At 34.4% G+C, this 23,216-nt stretch overlaps 1 protein-coding gene across 1 annotated transcript in view; it reads left to right on the top strand.

Annotated features, from left to right (window-relative positions):
- Arp1 (Actin-related protein 1) overlaps positions 1-23,216 on the top strand; it is a 45,903-nt gene that overhangs the window by 5,188 nt on the left and 17,499 nt on the right. The window contains exons 2-4 of the mRNA XM_089093657.1: positions 4,916-4,980; positions 14,601-14,802; positions 20,665-20,789. Of these exons, the coding sequence (XP_088949783.1) occupies positions 4,916-4,980; positions 14,601-14,802; positions 20,665-20,789 (392 nt within the window). The remainder of the gene's footprint in view (positions 1-4,915; positions 4,981-14,600; positions 14,803-20,664; positions 20,790-23,216) is intronic.

Below are 23,216 nucleotides of genomic sequence, written 5' to 3'. Positions count from 1 at the left end.
TCAGTTGAGGAGTCAATCTTATTTCTATTGACATTCTTCCAAAACTTCTTTGGACACCCTCGAATATTAGTAATGATAGACGATTCGAGTGATTCCCGGTTAACGCATAGAGAACGAGTGGCGTGATTTCGAGCCATTTTATACACACACCACAAGTCTTCATTTTTTTCCAACATATACTGTCTCTATTGTTTATTTTTAACACTAATAGCATCAAGTACAAATTTTGGTAGTCGTCTTCTTTTTCTTGAACCTTCTTTAATGTAATAACGTGGAACGAACCTATCACATGCATCTTTTATAACCTCTTGGGTGAACTCAACAGCAACATCCACATCCAAATTACAAGACTGAAGCTCCTCAACAATATAAACGGAACGGATAAAATCTTGAATTTCATTGTAACAACCCTTGCTATAATCATAATAAACTTTAGACCCACAGTTCATCGCTGCACTTACATTCATTGGTAGATACATAACTATATGGTCGCTTCTACCTAGAGATGGCAGCATCTTAAGATCTATTATGTTATCTGGAGATTTTGTGATCACCAAATCTAGTACATGGGGAGTGGAATTGCTTCTGAGTCTTGTGGGATCCACAACATGCTGGTGCAGAAAGCTGTCCTGTAAGGTTTGCACAAGTTTAAAAGCAAAACTCTGGTCCGTCCCTGATCTAGCTTGGGATAACCAGTCAATATTGGGCGCATTAAAGTCACCAAGAACAAGAATTTTTGAGGAAACAAATGCAAGGTACAACAGATAACTCGGCAGACGATCATCATTTAACATACTAAATTCATTTCTGGAAGGGCTTTGATATATGCCTACAATCTTCATATTTTGGGATATCCCTGGCAACTTAATTTCCACACTAATTACTTCACTTAATTCCATAGTAAACGAAACATCAACTTCTGAATACTTTAATTTAGATGACGACGAAATATAAATACAAATTCCTCTTTTCGGATGCTTGTTGTACACGACATTATAGCCACTCAGTTGAAAGAAATGTGCTTCGGGGTTAAGACAGTGCTTTGGGAGCACCTCAGTCACGATAACTATATCAGGTTTCTGCAAATTTACCAAAGAATAAAGTTTGTCAAGTTTGTTTGAAAGTACATCAGCATTTGTATACAACACAGAAAGATTATTCTTCCATTTCATGCCTGGAGGGGGCTGCTTGTCCCTAATGTTTCGTTGAATCACGTTACCTTCTAACTGTCTATTTATACTGGTTACATTGTAGGGTAAAACATTTAATGTTGCATTGCAGCTGGAAGGGCTGCAAAAATCTGACTGTTTTTTGGAACTACAGAGTTCCTACATATAACCCAATCAACTTCGCCCTGTGCATACCTGACCTGCAACTCCTCATATAACTTTGCTCTTTTCTGACGGCCAGTCTTGGATACATCATTTCGGAACTGGATTGTACCTGACCCTTTTCTTTCATAAGACTTTTGTAGAATCTGCTTCTTAGTCTTGAAATCTGGAACTGAGAATAATATGGGAACAGGCCTTTTTTCGGTAATGATGGTTACAACTTGGCTTTGCTGACTCCTCAGACAACGGACATTAGAGACGCTTATGTTTGGGAGCCCATAATCACTCACAAGATATTTTTTGATGTAGAGTTCATCATTTGTCTAAGGGGGGACACCAGAAACAACAATATTTAGCTTGCGATGCTGACAGTCTCTATCATCTGCAACCATCTGTTTAACTTTGGTTTCAAGCTGCATCTCAAGATCTTTTCTTAACGTCTGAATATCCGACTCAACCAAACTCTGAACAGCGTCCTTGTCAAACGAGGGAGACTGTTCAAGGGTTGTCTAACAGCTCTCAACATTACCAAAACGGTTTTCAATGGCGGTGGTTAGCTGTTGTCGAAGTTTGGAAAATGCTTCTTTCACTGCATCTTTAACTTTGGTATCCAGTTCATTTACTGCACTAAGAGATGACCGGCATGGTTCGAGAGTCTTGTCTAAAAGTTTTTGAATATTGTCCAAAGACGCCCCACCTGTCACTTGTGGGTTACCTTTGCAAACTGGGCATTTCCACTTGCAGCCTACTCGCTGGATCATTTTTGTTAGTAGAGAGTATTCAGCCTCTGACATTTCCAGACAATCAATGCATAACCAGAGGGTACATCCATCACAGTTCATAGTACTTGAATCTATATCTATATTCTCATCACATGTTGCACACATATCGGTCCCTTTTTTGGGGCTCTGATGAGGTCTTTTTGGTGGCATTATATTCAAGCTTTAAGGATTCTAAGGTAGACAAGACCTGTAGACAAGATGTTGGATGTTTTCAAGTTCTTGCCAGCTATATCCACTCCTCTATCCATATGGCATAAAAAGTTTTTGTGAAATTAAGAACAACTATAAAAAAAAGGAATAAAAAGCAAATATGGCTTAGAATCCAGGGCTAATCTCATGAATTGCTTTAGGAATGCCTACAGTTGAAGAGAACAAGAACCAGACTAATCCTTAATCATTTTTTTTTTCATTGAGAAAATATACTCCATTAAACTCAAGCTATGACTTCCTGATTATAACATCAGTAGCCTACATCATTGTATTGATCTATGGATGCTAAATTAACAGCTCATAATATGAATTTAGGGTTGTAAAATAGGGGCTTTAGATGTATCTATGGTATTTACAGGACTGATAAGATCACCAACAACCCTATTCACCAATAGACTACAAACTTCAATTGAAACAACTAAATTACGAATGGTAGATGTCAATATTTGAGTCAGACAGTTTTGATGGACAAGGGATTTCTTCCTCATGAACTTGTGGTGCTAGTATCAGGAGGTGCAGTCAATACAAAATAATACTTGTGCAATGTGTTTTTATCTATTTTGTACCCCTCCCCCTCTGTAGAAAAAGGGGCTTAGACACATTCTTCTGTAGTTCAGGGAATATATACTAGAGCTAAATTTTTTTTTAACTTGGATGGGTTGTTGTCAACCCCCTATTATGCATAGTGAGAACCTGAATTAAAAATTAATGTTATAATTAAAAACTAGAAAAACAAAATATTCAGTATTTGATTTGAGGAGCTGAAAAGGATGAATTTCACTATTTTTTGCTGAATTTATCTATATAATGTTGATTAATGCTCATCAGGGGGGCTCTGCTCTTGTATAGTTGTTGATAAGGGTTTCTCAACTTAGGTATTTAATTTTCTGCAAATTGTTTTCCTTAGTGAAGATAGGTGCTTGTAAGTTCAGTCCTTGGGGGAGGGGATAAGTCAACAGATCTTCCTCTGGGAGGTGAAATGCACAGAAGATGAGTTCAATGCATAGATCAATCTGAATAAAAATTACATATTCAAAATTAAAGTAAAAGTTAATATTTTCATTAGCAATTTAAATTGCCAGTTTTGAATATGCCTTATTTTTGGGGTGAGTGCGGTGATTTTATTTGCATTAGGGCCTTTTCCCTTTATCCTTGATTATTTCTTGTTTTTCTTCCCAGTGTTGTATCATAGTAGTGATCTGATGAGTTTGGTGGATAGCAGATTTGATCCGTTCTTTTGGACTGCTTGCTCAAAATTAGTATTGAAAAAAAAATCTGTACTTGAGTATTACTTAAACTTTCATCTCCTGATGCCTAGTGGTATATAGGGCAGCAATGGCTGACCTCCACATCAGACAATCCTGTGCAAGAGACCACTGGTCATTGAGGGAGGTTTATAGCACTCTTGTCTCATCTTCAAGGGAACAAGCTATTGGGATCTGTTGTCTACCACTCTTCCAGAGGCCCAAAGGAGTCCCGTACATAACATCACAGGTAAGTTGTCCTTGACTCATTCAAGTTATGTGACTGCAGTATTGCCACCTTCTAAGTTGGGCTACATCAGTTATTTGTGGCTGCTTGATGAGAAACCTGATTTTGGTGTTAGGTACTCTATCAGCTCAACAAATTGCAAGTATTCTTTGCATGCAATTGTTCTCAGATCCAAGTAATGTTTTTGTACAGCTCTAGACAGGCTCTAGGATTCCCATCCACATGTCAATATGGAGATCATGTTGCTTTTGAACATGTGCAGTTTCAACTTCCGAGAGTATTTGCTAGATCTCCAAATATTATTTAGTTGGGAGAATGCTGCACCTGCATATGCAATTCAAAGGATAATCTCTCTGTTGTAGCTGCTGTTTTGAATTATTGTACTGCCTTGATGCTTGAATTGACACTTGAGTACAAGCCTAATAAAAAACAACAAACAGCTGAGCAACCATGGATGTACACCTGTAAATTATTAGGGGGGAGGAAGGTAGACTGTCCACGTTTATGTTTTTATGCTTGAAAAAGTGCTTTTGTGTTTTTATGCTTGAAAAAGTGCTTTCATGTTTTTATGCTTGAAAAAGTGCTTTTATGTTTTTATGCTTGAAAAAGTGCTTTTATGCTTTTATGCTTGAAAAAGTGCTTTTATGTTTTTATGCTTGAAAAAGTGCTTTTATGTTTTTATGCTTGAAAAAGTGCTTTTTGTTTTTATGCTTGAAAAAGTGCCTTTATGCTTTTGTGCTTGAAAAAGTGCTTTTATGCTTGAGAAAGTGCTTTGTCAATATCAATATGGAAGTTTTTTTTATTTAAAATGATTTTACAGACATTTTGCAGGGAATTCTCATGTTAAATCTAAGGAGTACCACTATTCCTGTGCGTGCAAGAAGAACATAATATGTGGGCATTGGCCAAGAGTTTCTCTATGCTAACTCTAAATTTTAATATATTATGTAAAATTATAGAATTATATAATTGAATTTTGTGAATGAATAATGTTAGATTAAAGCCTAGTTTGAACGTCCAACATGGTAGCTGCAAGTGTCTTTTCAAAGAAAGACAGACAAATTGAAAGTTACAAAAATGATGAATATTCTTTGTTTCTAGGGATCTGGCGTACTGAAAGCTGGATTTGCTGGTGATCAAGTACCAAAATGCCATTTTCCAAATTAGTAAGTATTAAACCCTTCTTTGTTAAAACATGATTGTTCTAGCTGAACAAAAATCTAGAACTACTTGTGGCTCAATGTTTTTGTGGAAAAAATAAGCTTCAATGAATTTGGAAAAAGAATATATAAAGGATTTTACTGTGCTATGTCCCCCAACTTGTTTCTAGTTTTCACAATATTTCTTGACTAATAGTTTCTATGAGTTACTGCTTTATCAAGAGATTTGTCTTTTTTTGTTTTGTTTTTTTCTTCTTTTTGTGTCTATGGACAACTGATTGTTAACAAGTGGTTTTTTTTTTCACACTGCTTGTGTATCATTGGTATGTACGTTCTCCTTGTTTTAATGGAATTTATGAAGAAGTATGTTTACTTTTTTGTAAGGGATGTTTCTTACTGTTTTTTGTTGCTTTGTTTTTTTTTTGTCATAACCTGGATCATCCTTGTTTAGTCCAGGGTTGTAATACGAATGTGTTGGCTGTCTTTGGCTGATTATCCTTGATTCAGGGCCATTACTTTAGGGTTTCCCTGCATTCCAGTATTTCTTTGATTTAGTATCAACAAAGGAAGCAGTTCCTTCCCTTTTTGGATTCCTCTTTTCTAAAATAGATTTCTTGCTTTTGTTTCTTTTATTCTCATTTTTGACTATCATCTTATAATATTTGCATTTTTATTTTTATGTCTAATTGTGTTGATTTTCGTTTGTAGAAGAGTATGCAAATTAAAGATAGCCAAACCAACAGTTGAAGAGAACAAGTGTCTGTTTGTGCATTTTATGCAGCCAAGTTTTTTTTTAATGGATCTTAAGGTTAAACATGATGAAGCTTTAAAATAACTTACCAAATAATTTCAACTTTCTCATTTTTATAAAAAGGTTGTGTAAATCATATAACCAACATTTTAAGACAAATCTTAATATAATGTTGTTCAACTAGAGATATTTACAATATTTAAAGATTATTATTGAAAATAATTATTTGCCTTAAAAATGAAGAGAAATTGCATACTGATAATTTATAGTTTCTGTTTTGGAGTATGTCTGTTTTTACGAAAATAGAGATTATGTTCAGAATTCAATAATTAGACCGAAAGAGGCAAGAATTACCCTAGTTAACTTGAAAAATAATTAACCTGATATTTGTCTTATTATTTAATGACAAACAGTCTAATGGGAGAAAGAAGGACTGCTATTCAAAATGCCATTTAAAATTATTTAAATTTAATTGCTATTTAAACTGCTATTTAAAGACCTGTAAATGTTTGTTTTACTATGTAGTCTACAACCATACCAATCCATAAAGAACAGAGATTAATTTTCTATATTTTGTCCAAAGCCCCGCCCCTCCCCCTCCCCCAATTAAAAGATGTCATCAATTTGAGCCTAAAATGTTTTTGGGCTTTTGGCTTTTTATATTCTTAAAATTTCATCAAAGTTCAATCCGGAATATACTGCCTTTTTTCTTTTTTCTTGCTGATTATTTAGTTAAATTATTTTTGGGGATTCTTGTTCTGCCAAGCGCCCTTGTTGCCCCACAAGGTACAGATCAACATTTCATTATAGCCATTTTGATATAGCCATCTGATCTATGGGTAGCATGATCCATGTAGTCTCAGGGGCAAGGGAACCAAATTATAAAAATAGTCCATTTCAAAACAAGACATTTCATCATTATAATTTGAAATTTAAAGAGATTTGTTTTACAGAACGCATGAGTGGTATTAAAGTAAGACTTTAGCTTTGCAGAAAGCATTGAACCTAACAACTGGCAGCTGAGAGTTCGGTACTACCTCTTTCTTTCATTACTGTTGGCTCATCAGTTGCGTTCTGTTCATTGCTTTCACTATCCCCGAATTTTAGGGAATAACCCTGAAAATCTCCCAAAAGCTGGAGCAGCAAAAACGCTTGGGTTCAAACGCGCCAAAGCTTTAAATCTGGCCCTGAGTATAAGTAGATAAAATTTTCGTAGTTTTGGCTCTTAAAGAAAGGAGAAAGATACAAAAAAGAAAAATTACAATAGTATTAATATATAATATAGATTAACAAATATAAATGATAAATATAAAAATAAATGTAAATAATAGAAATATCTTTCTGGAGTACAGATAATCCGTTTGAAATCTAATAATGTTCAATATAATAATTGTTTGTTTTTTAAGATACAGTAAATAAAGACCAGATATTCAGCAACAACAATTTTTTTTTTCTTTTTAGTCTTCTGAACCACGTCAATCATTCAGTAAAATTGCTGTAGTTTAGTTGTTATTTCCTAGGTAACAAATCATTTGTCGAAAGATGGGAAGTTGAACCAGTCAAATACTATTTTTTTTTTTTTTTATAGCAAATTAAGCGTAAACAATACAGAAAGCATTGAACCAAACAACTGGTAGTCCTCCTGGAACTGCCCCTACCATGACTATTTTTAGCCTGAATACCCCTATCAAAACAGTTTCTACTACAACAATTTCTGCCACTACCATCCCCACCATAATTGCTACTGCCATTACTATTCCAACCTTTTACCACCACCACTACAACTACTTTCCATTGCCACTTCTCTAACTGACCTGTCGAGCCCTGAATACTCCCACCAGGACTATTCTCATCATGACTACTGCTAACACATTTATGCTAATAATAAATAAAGTTAATTACTATTATTTCTAAAAACTTGTTAACCAAGCGTGTCTGAACCACACTAAAAAGGAACAGAAATTAAATTAAAAACAAAACAGCTCCTCTACATAAGTAAACAGCAAATTTAAATCCGATAATCTACAAAAATTAAAATGAATAGCGAAGTTAAAATCAAATCAACAGGAATTATCACAAATGAGCATAGTGTTGCCACCTTTCTCACCCCCTCCAAAAAAAAACAGGCAACAAGATCAAAACAGATTGTCATTTTTGATCTACTGTAACTAAATATATTGTTGTTATGTTCTACTATAGGCCCCTATATTGTTGTTAAAGTTCTGTTGCAAATACCCAAATATTTAAAGAAAAATGCTCTGGAGTTGGAGTGGTGTTTTGATTTCTTTTTTTTTTATATAATAATAGAAAAAGAGAAACTGATCAAACCACATTTTGCTTTAACTAGATTACAAGTGACTATCTAGTCTTTTGGGGAGTTTAAGAAGAATAGTCACACCACATTTATTTGGTGTAATTTATGTATATTTTAAGCTTGTCTTAACTATTTATTGTAATTTTTGATAGTGTAAGACTTGATAATTGGTAATTGTGCAAGACTTGGTAATTTATGAAAGATTTGATGGTGCAGCAGTGAGAACACTTGCCTGTGGCCATGGTGACTTAGGTTCGAATCTAAGATAAAATATTTTTTTGATTTGGGATGGAGGAGGAGCATGGGTAGCTGTGTTGACCTCAGGCGGCTTGGTGCTGCAGAGAGTTATTAGTAGTAGTAGTAGTAGTAAGGTTAGTAATTCTTGCTCTTTACAAGGTTTATATCTTCATTCAGAGTAATTTCTGTGCACTAAATTTAACATTTTATATGAAGCGAATTCTCCTTGTTTAAGTTTTATATTTGCTCCTTACTGTTTGTGGGCCAGCTTTGGTTGTCAGTTTATTTTTATGTAAAATTCATCACATATATCTAAAAGATATATCCAAGCAGCTAGTATGTACATACACTCAGCAGCTACAAGCCACCTTTTTTTGTGTAAAAATTAGTTTAGTTTGTAGCATTTCGGCTGAAAATTAGAGTTGAAAAAAGTGTTAATACTTTTTTTTAATACTTTGGCGCACTGAGAACAGTTGAACAGAGGCCTCAACCGAAATGTCTGCATATTTGTTCTTTCTTTTTCACTGGTTGGAAATATCCTGTTTGGACTGATACTCTTCTTCTTCTATTTAACAGCAGGCGGGCTTTTCAGTAAAACTATTTAGCCCTTTTCCTTCTGCTTCACTCTGTGGGCTACAGAGCTACTGGCTTGATTGCCTCATATTTATTAGATATATTCAGATATCTTTCAGCAGATCTTTCGACTCTAGGAGTTCAAATATAAGATGATAGATGTCGATTTCTATGCTCTGTGTGCAGGTATAGTTGGCTAGGCTCTTGACTGATAGTGGGATTTTGTGGTGTTTGAAGTATTTTAACAGTTTAGAAAGCAAGGTATGTTGTGCAGACGTCAGCATATTACATTCAAATAGGCAATGGTCAATTGTTTCATTATTCATATTACAATGCCTGCAAAGAGGGGACAGGGGAATTGAACCACTTGAATTAGAAATCTTATATGAGAATGCAAGGAAATTTAGTCCATTTGTTCCAGAACGAATTCTATGATAAATTTTAGAAAGATACTTATTGGGAAAGGGGGAAAGGATAGGATTAATCTTATTAAAATTAATATCTGATAGCCTCCATCGGTAAATATCTCTAATTTGGATTGGTCTCCCACTTGGCTGGTCAATATGTATAGCATTTTTTGCTATTTCATCAACCTGATGATTACCACTTATGCCAGAGTGGCTAAGAATATACTGAAAGTAAGTTTTTATGCCACTTGAAGCAAGATTATCAATAATACTGAGACAATGATAAGTGTCAATGTCCAACTTATATTGAGGAGCTGAGGCCAGCAACTCAAGGCTTGATAAAGAGTCGGAATAGATGATAATATTATTCAATTTTTCAATCAAAGATTGGTTTTGCTTAAGGTGTTCTAATGCCATAATTATGGCATTTAACTCAGCAGACATTATAGATAAATTATTAAATAGTCTCTCGCCCATTGCAATTTTCAGGTGAGGAAGGAAAACACCACTTGCATCCTTCTCATTCATTTTTGACCCATCAACAAATATTTGGAAGTGATTTTTATAGGTAACTTTATTAATTTCTTCAAATTTTTTCTCAAAAAAAGCAATGTGGGTTAAATCTTTATTCCATTTTGAAAATTCAGTATTTATTATGGGAAATGACCAATTCCATGGTGGGGATTGGGGGAAAGTAGGTGCAATAGACTTTGCTGGTACAGGGAACTTCTTTTGAATATTGGCATACTCATTTGCAATACCTCTATACATGGCTGGATTTCTTAACCAATTATGTAATGTGTGTGAGCTATTTGATTCAATTTTTGTAAGATGTTTTATCAAGAGAAAGCTACGTCTATCCCTTATTGTTGTTAATCCACTCTCCATAAGCAGGAACTTGGTGCTTGTGGGTTTCCTAAGACCAAATATGAGACGTATTATATCATTTTGTGTTGTTTCAATTTTATGCATCTGGGTCTTTGCACATGCACCATATACAATGAGCCCATAGTCAATATGGGGTCTTATATGTGATTTATAAAACTGGTGTAAGGTTTTCTCCTTACAACCCCAGGGTGTGGAAAGAAGTCTTTTTAGTATATTTGCTTTTCTATAACATTTTTTTATTGTGTTTGAAATGTGGAGGTGGAAATTAAGTTTTTGGTCAAGCATGAGACCTAGGTAATTAATATTATTATCTCCTGGAATAGTTGTTTTATTTAGAGTTAATTTTGCATTAACATGGTTTCGCTTCCTGTGAAATTGGATTATTTTTGACTTGGTGGGTGCAATGGGTAAATCTGAATGTTGAGAGAATTTTTCAAACTGGAAAAGTGACTTTTGCAGATTTGACTGTGCTATCTCAAAGGTGTTGCCAGATGACCATAGCACCAGATCATCAGCATATTGTAGATTCGTGTGGGGTAGGTTCATGTCCCAGAGATATAGGGCAAATAGGAGGCAACTGAGGACTGCTCCTTGAGGTAGGCCTTTGGTTATTGTCTTTTGGGGTGAAGAGGCTGAACCAACACAAACAATGAAACTTCGCACTTCTATGAAGGATTTAATAAAGGATACTAGCTTAGGAGGTACTCCGAGGTTTGCAAGTTTATTTAAAAGGATTTGGTGGTTCACATTATCATATGCTCCTTCAAAATCAAGGAAAGCTGCCACTAGGATATTATTTTTTGAGAAAGATTCATTTATTGCATTTGTTAGCAAAATGAAAGCATCTGTTGAGGAGTGGTATTTCCTGAATCCAGTTTGAGTGTGTGGGATCATGTTATTTTTCTCAACAAACCAGAGGAGTCTGTGATAAATCATTTTCTCCATTATTTTCCCCATCACAGGTGTAATTATTATGGGCCTATAAGACTCATGGTTATCTTTTGGTTTATTTTTCTTTAGGATTGGTAGGAGGGACGAACATTTCCATATATTGGGGAACCTAGACGATGCCCAAGCGTGATTATAACAATTTAGCAGTTCTTGTTTGTATGAAGGTGTGAGATTCTTTATCCATGTAGGGTGTATATTGTCATAGCTGCTGCTAGTTTTGGACCTAATATGATGTATTGCATTATTCAATTCCTGGATTGAAAATGGATTAGTTATGTACTCGGATCCTGGGCGTGGTTGGTAACTAGGGTTCATAGGAATTGTGGACAGATTGTTTTGATTGTTTGATGTTAGCTTATTAACAAAAAGAGTTGCAAATAGGTTAGCCTTTTCAATATCATTGTCATAATGGGTATTATTATGTATAAGCTCATACAGGAGTGGGTTGGGAGAAGTCTTTTTCCCACATATGTGGCTTATGACTTTATGTATAATTGGCTCATGCGTTTCTCTGGAGATATTATTTGCAAAATTATTCCAGTATTTATATTTAGCATATATTATAGTACTTTTTAGATTAGATTATGCTTGTAATTTTTTTAAATATGTAGTAGGTGTTGTTTTTTTTATGAATTCTGTCCTAGCTGCCTTTTTTATCTTCCATTTATTTAGGCACTCATTTGTCCACCATGCTTTAGGAATTTGTTTAGGGAATGTTTTCTTAGGTGTTGTCCTGGGGATAGCATGATTAGCTGTATTTGTAAGCTGTAAGCTGTAGTAAAGATGTCAAGGCTTCAGCATGTGTGTCAACTGTTGTGTTATAAATGCATGAACTTTGGGTGAAACTTGTAATTTCATCATTTAGCTTATTTTGGAAAATAGACCAATTTGCTTTAGTGTTGATATATTTGGAGGTATGAGATGAAGTTTCAGCAGGTTCATTTAGGGAGCAAACTATAGCAAAGTGGTCTGTACACAGACTATCAATTTTATTTATGTAAATTTTGTTAAAAAAATTTAAAGACACAATTTGTAGGTCAATTGTGGAGAATTTGGCACTTTTGGGGTTAAAATATGTATTTAGGTTTGGAGGGGTAGCAACAGCTAATTCATTATTATTTGAAGTCATATGCTCAATAAATTTACCAGCTTTATTTGCTGGTTTATTCCCCCACAAAAGGCTGTGGGCATTGAAATCACCACAAATAGTGATGTTTTTTAACATATTAGAATTATTTATATAATTAAAGAAATCCTTGGCATCTGAAGTTTGGCCATTAGGGTTATAAAAGCTTATTATGTAGGTTTTTAAATTATTCAGCCAAACACTTATACCAATTACATCAACATCATTTTCAAAATCTGGAAAATTGATGCCACAAAATTTTATATTATTATTAACTAATAAAGCTACACCACCTCCTTTTCTCTCTGAAGATCTATCCTTTCTCAGGATAGTGTATCCCAGAGACTTAATTTGTTGATTTTGGGTTAAATGAGTTTCCTGGAGGCAAGCAATATTAATGGAATTATTATTCATAAATGATATTAGTTCATTTAGCTTATTTTCTGTGAGTGATCTTACATTCCATTGGAGTATTGATAAATGTTGTGTTGTTGATTTATTCTTCATATGACTGTGTATCAATGTTCAGCTTTGTTAAAAGTAAAGCAAGATCTTTTTTTGCTTGAATGAGCATATCATCTGGGATGTAGATTTTTGCCAATTCTGCAATAATTTTTGTTTTCTGTAGTTGATGTATATTCATTGCCTGAACTGCATTACAGTTTAGAATGAATAAGAATATATTTGGGGATTGCATTTTTGGTAGTGCATCCTGTTTGTTGGTTAAGGGATTGATTCCTGGTAGTGTTTCTGGTTTGTTTCTTCTTGGGAGGGAGGGCCAGGCTGGCCTCATCTCACCGGAAAACAAGGCTTGATGGCTTGGTGATTCCTTCTGATAGGGATTTGAGCTAGGGGGCTTAGAAGATGTTGTTTTATATGGGGTGCTTGATGCATTTGGGGCATTTGACTTGGGGGTTTTGGTTGGTTTCATTAAAGGCTTTATTTGGTATTGTTGGGCAGCATTTGCTTCCATTGCTGCAAATGGGTATGGGATGGCCTTCTCTGTTGATATTTGGAGTGTTAGAGCTCTTTTCTTGTATGCAGGGCATAATGATTTATTTGTAGATTCATGTGGACCTTTGTAATTGATGCATGTAGGCTGGGTGTTTTTGCAAGTTGTCATCTCTTTAGGATGGAAAGATTTACAATTACTACACTCTTGGAGAATTTCATTGCATTTGTTTGTCGTGTGTCCCAGTTTGAAACACTTCTGACACTGAATAGGCTTAGGTTTGTATTCCTTGTGTGGTTTGATTTGCCCAAATAGGAATAATTTTTCTGGGATATCAATTTTATCCTTTAGTGTGAATAAGAAGGATCTACTAGTTTTTAGGCCAGCAGAGTTAGGTTTTCCAAGTTGGGTAACATCCTCAACTGGGATTGTGTTTCCAGCCCTATCTGAGAGGCCTTCTTTTAACTCCTGAGTAGATATCTCTGGGGGAACATTGTAAACTACAATTTTTGTTGGTGATTGTTTTGGCTTCCAATTAGATGCAATAATTGGGATATTCAGAAGGGATTTAAGGTTAATTATTGTATCTGCTGATTTCTGATCTTCTACAGCTATAAGCAGAGATCCATCACGGTTAATGTTAAGAGAGAACATTGATTTTAGCAATTTAAAAATTGCAACTCTTATTGCAGTGATCATTTTTATTTCAAAGGGGGTAGTGGGAGTAATTTTAAGGTAAATTCGTAAGTTTTTGGAGGGAGGATCCTGGGCAGGGAGAGGGGAAATGCTTTTAATTGGGGAGATTTTTTTCCTTTTTTTAGAGCTTCTAGAGAGGACCTCTTGAAACCCATTATCATCATTTATGGTTGCATTAGGACCTACAGTTATCATTGTCCTATTCTCCGAATTGGAGCTATCATTAGAACTTTCAGATAATGTGCTTGACCAGCCAGGATGGGTATCTTTCACTATGGAATTTGACTTGGGATCTGGGGGGACGTTTTTTTTTTGTGGAAATAATAAAAATTCCTATTTGCAAAATAATTAAAAAACAAAAAAAAAAAAAAAAAATAATGGAAAAAATATGATATAAAAAACTCTTCACTATAATATTGGAAGGATAAACACCACAGTATAGCCCTGAGGATGACTTGAGCAGGATAGGTTTGGTACAACTACTGATTAGAAGCGATAATAATCAAGAAAATATATTTCGATTTTTTTGTACGGTTGCTGTTGTTGCTGTGTGACATACTCTAAGACTTAATTTTCCAATTCTTCTTCTTCTTCTGTTAGTCGATAATTTAGATTTTTATTCAAGATTATTTAGCCCTCTTCCTTTTGTTTCTTTATATGAGATGTATTAGACTATGACAGGTAGCTGCTGGGTGGTTACCGTCTTATCCCTTTTCTTCTTCTTCTTCTAGCGTGGGAAGACCAAAGCATGTACGGGTAATGGCTGGCGCGTTAGAAGGTGATATATTTGTTGGCCCTAAAGCAGAAGAGCATAGAGGGCTTTTATCAATTAGGTATCCCATGGAGCATGGTATAATTACACACTGGGATGACATGGAAAAGATTTGGCAATATGTGTACAGTAAAGATCAGCTAAATACATTTTCGGAAGAGGTTTGATTCTATTTTTTAATAATAAATTAATATAGACAGAAAAAATATTGAGGTTTTTAAGTAAGTATGCTCTACTTATGTTAATTAAGCAATTAAAGTGTATGAAAAAAATATGTAATCGGAAAGTAGAGGTGTTTTCTAGGCGTTACTATTGTGAATAAGATATGGTTAGATAACTATATTGATATATGAATAATTGGTAAATATTTTCATTAAGATAGTAAAAAAAGAAGAAAAAGAATGAAAACATGTTGATATGTTACTGTGAATGTCCGAAATTGGTGATTGTCGACATTCACTGGTGAATATCCAAAACAGCTTTTTTTTTCTCCTTGGATTTAGTCAGCCTTGCCAGTCAACTTTTTAATGCAAGGTTTGATGATGACAGGTTAGGTTAGCTTAGATTTTTAACCCATTTCCGATATTTATAACTAAATTTAACCTAATTGAACCTAAACTAATATAATCTAACCTAACTTTAATTTTTACCATTGTAGCTTGCATAAGACTGAAAAAGCTGACTTTTAAAGCTAATTGAATTCAAGGAGAGAAAAAAGGAATTTTGGAATTTCACCGGCGAATGTCGACATTAACCAGATTTTGGACATTCACAGTAACACTTATACAGATAACAAGTAAAACTCTTCATTTAAGAGAGTGAAACCCAGTATTTCCGTTATTTGTGTATCGAAATATTTTCATTTATAAATGGAAAAGCTGTTTGGTCTAAGAAATTAGCTGCTGTGGTTTTATCTTACATAGTGCTTTAAGACTATATTGTACAAATCAGCTAAAAGAAGAGGTATGTCCATCTAAGGACCATCCATCCTCTCAAAGAATTTTTTATAAACAAGTTATATTGTTTGTTATAAACAGGTTAGAAACTGCAAGAACCAAGGTATCTAGGCCTTGGCCTCATAACAAGTTTTTTTTTTTAATATTACCTTAAATTACCTTAAATCGCACTTGCTAGCGATATGGACGAGTCCAGTGTACGCCAGTTATTACACTTGAAAAAAAAATCCTAGTTCAAATCTAATTGATGGGCAAAATATCTTGGCTTAGTAGCTATTGGTCACTTGAGCCTTTGTCAAGTGACCAATGAGACTTTGTCAAAAGCCTATGAGCCTTTTTCACTTGAGCCTCGACTTAGTTTTGTTAGTCCGTTCGTAGTGATCATAATAATTAGCTTTGTGATTTTACAATGTAAAGCTAGATAGCATTGGTTGTTGTTATTTTACTCTCTCAGAAACTATCTTGAATTTCTTACCTTATCAATATCTCGTACCCATAGGAAAATTTTTTTAAGCCAGGTTTCCATGCCACCACAGTGTTGGACACGGATGGTGCAGTTTACCGTTTTGAACACTTGTGTTTGGGTCTTTCAGAACCCATGCTCAACCATGCTGTTCTGGCATGTTCTAATTTTGAAGAACCCTTATCCAACACGCTTGAAACTCGTACATGAAAAAGACGTAGATAATTTCGGAGACCGCGCTGCCTTTCCATGTTGATAAAATAAAAGTTCAAAATAGGGATAAAATCCTTTTTAATAGACAGTGTATAGAAATTGACAAAAATACCAGATATTTTGGTCACATATACAGTGACCGTCATCTGTAGTAAAAGATGACGGTCACTGTATATGTGACCGAAATATCTGGTATTTTTGTGAATTTCTATACACTGTCTATTAAAAAGGATTTTATCCCTATTTTAAACTTTTATTTTACATGAAAACGTTTTACAGTTTCACTGGGTTGAACAAAGATAACCTGAAAACGATTTTGTCGACATCATTTAAAGCACGCTTTAAACCTGACGCCTGAAAACGGGACTCTAAAGATTTGTTTGTTTTTATAAGCTTTTGTCCAAAAAGATGAATTTGACCATATCTTAAATTATTCTCTAATTTACATGCCCGAAAGTCAAGCACATATCTAAAGATAGATGTTTCTTTTCTTTGTATTCTCTATAGTAAACTTTTGTTGATGTGAAACTTTGGTCAGAGTCCCCAGAAGGTTCAAGAAACTTGGTGCAAGTGGGCTATAAATTCAATTATAGGATGCAATTGGCTATAATACTCGGTGCTAGTGGGCTATATACTCAGGGTGCAAGTGTAGCATAAATTCACATTGTCGATAGCAGTACACATAGTGGTGGACTTTGGAACAATTTTTTGTACTGTTGATTCGCGAAATTTAAGCATTAGATTATGACAGTGGTAAAAAAAAGCATAAAAGACGAGTTTTACATTTCTTTTGTGTACTTTTCTAAATCGCATGCAGCCATTTCTTGAGATCTTTTTTGCCTTTGTCTTTTTTCTTTTTATTTTCTTAACACACGACTCCGCATTACATTCAATAATACATACAGCCCCTATTAAAGCTTCAACTTTCAATAAAAATGTTATATTCCTAATATCAATTTCTTCCTTAGTAATGTCAAGGTGACCACTATTATTTTTCTTCTTCCCGAGAACCCTACACGGCAGCCTCAGACCAGCTTCGGCAGGAAACACTTGCCCCTTAAAGGAGAGTCACCCACCGCTCGCCAGCCATGGTTGGTGGTACATGCGCCCAGGGGGATTGACCCCCTGCTTTCTCGGGCATGGTTTTGGTAACCATTACTGGCTTCAGACCATCCAGTCTTGGCAGCATATTCCTGAAAATACCCTGCCTTATGGTCAGACACTAGGCAGGGTGGACTGGGACTGAAAATTATTAGTAGTGGGCTCCTGTTTGTGCCCACTACACTATTACGAGAAGGTTGTCATGACTATCTTCCACACAGTTGACAATAAAACCCCAGATAAAATGTTTGTCAATTTGTCCTATCTCTTTTTTTACTCTAGATTTACAATTTGGGCTAAGAATTTTATGAATTCTTTTGAATCCAGGTTTAAATTATGAACTTTCTCATTTTTGCGGTGGCCTCATTCAGATTTCTTTATACTTCTTGAATATCATGTCAAGAGTTATAAGTCGTTGGCTTTGATCCGCCCAGCTATTAACTCCTTATCCTCCCCCCTATAAAAGTGGAGTGGTGACTAAATCTATAAGTAAAAAAGAAAAGACCAATTCAAACTCGACCCTAGCGGCTAACTAGTGAGGAGCAACTATAGCCTACTAATTAAAAAAAATGGGAGAGGTTGATTAAAGAAAGGGAGCGGAGCAAATTGTTTTCAATTATCATTTTGGTTTTGTGAGAAAATGTCGAGAAGTGGCAGGAGAAGTAAGTTGGTAATATTGTTTATTCACTATGAACTATGACAAATTTAATTTGGTTACAGAAACAAAATAAACTATTCACACTCGTACTGTATGTCGATAAAACACAGCACAAACTGGTAAAACTACTATTACTACTAACTGCTCACTGCAGCACCTAGCCCCTTGAGGTCAAAACAGCTACGCACGCTCCTTCATCTCAATTTATTTAAAGCCTCCATCTTTACACCTCTCAACAAGTTCCAGTTTCTGCTAAATCCTTCCTTACGACCTGCTCCCACCCAATTCGGGGAAGAGTTGCTTCTCGTTTGGCTTTAGATGGTTGGTCGAAAAGGACGACCTTTTGCAATCTGTCATCTTTAATTGCAGAACGTGCCCTAGCCACAGTAAAACACGGGTGAAAACAGCCGATTCTATTTCAGTTTTTCTGGTAATAGTTGAGAACAAGTGCTCACTTACCATGTAATAATATAAACATTAGTTTTCATGAAGTAAAAGCCAAGAACAAGCATACCAATGGTACTATGTACAGGTCATGTTAGAGACTGCTAAATCAGGGTCTGTAATTCTAATTAATTACCCTTGTATACATTCTATCATAAAAGTAGTATGGTAGTTGTTGAGAACAAGTACGGGTACTTTTGTGGGCATCTGGTAAAATATAGCAAAAGGTTCCATCATTCAGGATAAATTTGCCAAATTATGAAATTAGCTCCATCTGCGTCACAGATAGTCTCTAGTTTTAGGACACCCAGGGTTTCTTTGGGATCGATTCGTTTGTGGCCTACAGTTATCGAGACCGCCCACCGGCTCACTCAAGCTCTTGAGAGAGGTGAAAACTGTTTTTAAGAAATAACCAGCATACTGGGCAAGCGTACTCAAGAATAAGAAACACACAAATAATCTAAGCCGTGTTAAGGCTGTCACTGGTTTTAAACTTTTTAAAAAGAAGTTCAGGAAGAGTTTGAAGGCTGTCACTTTTTTTTGAACTTCCTAAAAAGAAGTTCAAGAAGTGTCACTGTCTTCCAAAATGTCTCAGGAAAAATAATGTTTTTACTGTGCCGTTTACTGACTTGACAACAGATTCAATGTCTAAAGCAATGCGGCAATTATCACTGAAGGTGATACGGGAAATACGGTTCAGTTGTGTCCAGAGTTGGTTTTAGAGGGGGGATGGCAGAGGGGGTAATTACCCCGGGTGTATAAATTTTAGGGGCGCAAAATTTCAAATAAATAATGTAACGGTTATAATCGTTTTGTAATTTTTGAAACTTTATTTTTATTAAAATAAAGTAGAGGTGCTTATAATAAATGAAAATAATTAATAAATTATTAAATAATTAATCAATAAGAACACTTAAAAAATAAAAATTAAGTTAAAAAAATAATTTAAGTAATAAATTAAAAAATAAAGTCGTTAATTATTTTTTGCAACATTGAAAATAATTTTATTAATAAATGAACTTGTTAAATATGGCCTGAAAATTTTGTGGGAGACTGGGGAGGAGGCGCTAATCAAGATTAAGTATCGCTACTCGGTTCTCTACTATGTATTTGAGAATGTAGGCAAGATCATGAACGAACTTAAACCGATTTTCGAAATTTTCGACGAAATTGTACCGTGTTTCCAGTGGATAGTAAAAGGTTTTCCAATTAATTAGAGATTCGGTATATCAGTCTTTAAGATGAATTACTCTTATTTTAGGGGCCTCATCAATGAAAAATGGCGTTTGGGATCGTTTCTTTTACACCAAGAATTTTATTAAATAGCCAAAAAAATTTATTTATGGGTAAACAAATAGTTTGTAGACATTAAAAAAGATTTCATATTTTTGTGCGTTTTTTACATTTCAGTGAAAATCAGTTTTTTGTTATGACTCACAAAAAAGACAAATAATATCAAACATGTACAATAGGCGTAAGACGCTTATGTATAGCTCAGGCTATGCTAATTAGTCTAGACTGAACAAAATACCCTGAAGGAAAAAGAAAAAGGGATGAGGCAAAACCTTACCCCTAAAGAAACAAACATTCTCGTCCCTGCAATTTCTCCTTTCTTAACGAGCGACATACAAACTCATATGCTCTTTTTAAATTGGTTATTTTCTTGCGGAAATTGCATTCTCCAAAAAAATTTCAGTCAGTTGCTCATATCCAGGGGTGTCAAAACCTCCAGATCAGCTCCCAATCGTCGTGTAACTCACTGATAACCCATGAAAAGACATTTGGAAAATGTCCCCCTATTGGGTGTTATCTTAGCCCGCTTAACCTCTCTGACTCTGTTTCGGCGATTCTTATTTCATTCCATTCGATGGTTTAATACTTCAGAAAAATCGTTAAATGCAAAAAACTTCAATTTGCATTACGTCATGACAATTTCAATATTAAAAGATTTTTTATTTTATTTTCTTTTTCTCCTGTTTATAACTACTTCAGTATCATGCTACATTGCATTAATTTTTGAAGTGGACCGACAAAGCAAGCTGGTAGGAATAAAAAGTAACATACTAATAACAATCATTGTAAAACCAAACATGCAACTTGAATTGATATTTTTATATCAATTTTTCTTTCTCCTCTGTTTTCTATTTTATTTCATTGGATGGTCCAAAATACGCATCTTTTCTTCTAGCATCCAGTGTTGTTGACTGAAGCCCCATTAAATCCTCGGCAAAATCGTGAGAAGGCAGCTGAAATTTTTTTCGAAGCATTCAATGTTCCTGCCTTTTTTGTTAGTATGCAAGCAGTTCTTTCCTTGTAAGTAATATGTAAGTGGTTGCCAATCTTTATAAACTATTATATTGCAGCAAATAAAAAAAAGCTGCATGTCTTTACTCTTTAAATTCCAAGAATTCAGTCTTTATAAGTCTTCATTTTTTTGGTATTTTAGCTGCTAAAAATTTCGATTTATTTAAAGGGAAAGATACAGAACTTTAATTCAGTCCTTATGTTTCTGCTTTTAGCTGATGAGACATGTGTCAGTTTATGATTTTTCTTGTTCTTTTTTAAGTGTTATGCTTGTTAATAATAATGGATTTTATATCATAAAAGTCTGCCGATTGTCGGATTCGAACCTGCCCTAAAAAATTCATAATTTGTGGTTTTCTGGTATGAATAGACCTAGGTGGGCCTTCTCTCATTTTTTTTTATTTCGCTCAACTAACTGAGCTAATCGAGTTCACTATTTTGGTTTTATACCTTGGTTGCATTTACATATCAAAATAAACAGTTTTCCTAAAAACGGATTTTCTAATAAGCCTAGTTTTTTTTATTTTACTCGGTAAAACTAAATGGCATTATTTATTTTTTCTTTGAGATAAACTTGAATTTTTCTTTTATTATTAGCCTTCTTCTTTGAGTAGAGAATTAACCTTTAAGTCATTCCGGACTTGTATTTTAAGATATTTTTTTCAAGCAACAGTTAAATGTGTCCCAATGGTGGCCTTCTCTCCTTCATGTTTTTTTGATAATTTTAATTGTTAACTTTGCTCCGGACTTCCATTTTAAGATTTTTTAAACATTTTTTTTAAGATTTGAAAATAATAGCCATTGCATGTTGCTTCAACGCATCACAACCTAATATATTAGAGGGATTTCAGAACTGAAATTTACCTCTTTTATTTTACAGTATTTTTTTAAGTAGCCTTTAGTGAAGATGCTTATGAAAATATGGTGTGAAATATAGTTTTTTCATATGGTGTAAAATATAGTTTTTTCAACTGTGCAAAGCACAGTTTTTTCATGTGAGACATTTCCCACATTTTCATGTGGGAAATTTGTCATTGGTAGGACCCATCAACAACTCGGTGAACGTTTGCATGAGCACAAAATTCCAATAGATAAGTCCCTGAGATTAGAAAATAACAATGACAACTTTGATTCGGCATTGGCTTCGCATATTTATCCGACCCATCTGGTTCTTTTTGACGAGGCAACCTTAATATCAACTATAAATGGCGTACCATAAATTTTTAAAGAGGTAATTGAGATAAAAAAATACATGAACCAAAATTTAGCAATAAATAGAGATACTGGAGATATTTCATTAAGCCCAATTTACGACAGTTTAATTTTGAAGGACTCAATCAATATTTTCACCCGGTATAACTTGAAAGAACCTATTTGCACATCAAATGATGAACGAATTTGTAGGCCAGACAAAGCAATAGCAAAACAAGGATTATTGTCCAATCATCTTGGTAGTTTTCTTTTTCATTGATTCCAACCTGGTTTTTATTTAGTTTCTGTTCTGTCGTTGACAAGTAAACTTAGACAGGTTTGATTTTCATTGGCTTCTTTTTTTTTTCTTTCTTTCTTGTTTAGCACTGAGGACGACTTGGCGGATGTCCTTGTCAAAATATTTGCTTATTTCTCCTTCTTCATGGTTCGCCAGTGGCTGACAAAATCCTCGTTTTTTCACCTTTTTTGATTTTATTTTTCATTTTGTTATTTTCTTTCCTCTCTGAGTATCATTTGTCATGTATAGCCAGTGTGGTCTAAGAATGTATTAAAATTTTATAGATGGTGTCCCTGTGTTTGCCACAATTTTTTACTAAATTATTAATAAACTTTGCCTTAAAAACCAAGATAATCTCTCTAGTGAACCTCCCTCTAAAAAAAAACCGAATGCTTTTGCGCAGCATTTACCACCAGCATAATTTTTCAAATTGCGTTGGCTGTTTTTTATTTAATGATTTTTTAGAAGAATTTTTGTCGATGTTTAAATAGCTAATGTTAATGCTTCGTAGAAAAATATGTGACATTTACTCGTTATGTTTTAATGTGACATTTACTCGTTAAAACTCGTAAACTCGTGAAAAATTATGTGACATTTACTCGTTATGTTTTAATGTGACATTTACTCGTTAAAACTCGTAAACTCGTGAAAAATTATGTGACATTTACTCGTTATGTTTTAATGTGACATTTACTCGTTAAAACTCGTAAACTCGTGAAAAATATGTGACATTTACTCGTTATGTTTTAATGTGACATTTACTCGTTAAAACTCGTAAACTCGTGAAAAATATGTGACATTTACTCGTTATGTTTCATAAACAATGAAGCGTCGTTGTAGTAAATAAAAATGAACTAAGAAACAGAAAATTCTATTTGTCTAGAAGATGTTGTTTAGCAAACTCAGCTCAATTGAAATTCAACCCCCCCCCCCCAAAAAAAAAACAC

This window comes from Artemia sp. Qi Xiang Cuo, chromosome 8 (assembly GCF_049724085.1).
Source record: "Artemia sp. Qi Xiang Cuo chromosome 8, ASM4972408v1, whole genome shotgun sequence".
Lineage (NCBI taxonomy): Eukaryota > Metazoa > Arthropoda > Branchiopoda > Anostraca > Artemiidae > Artemia > Artemia sp. Qi Xiang Cuo.
The sequence above is the reverse complement of the archived record's forward strand: the minus strand, read 5'-3'. Positions and strand labels throughout refer to the sequence as shown.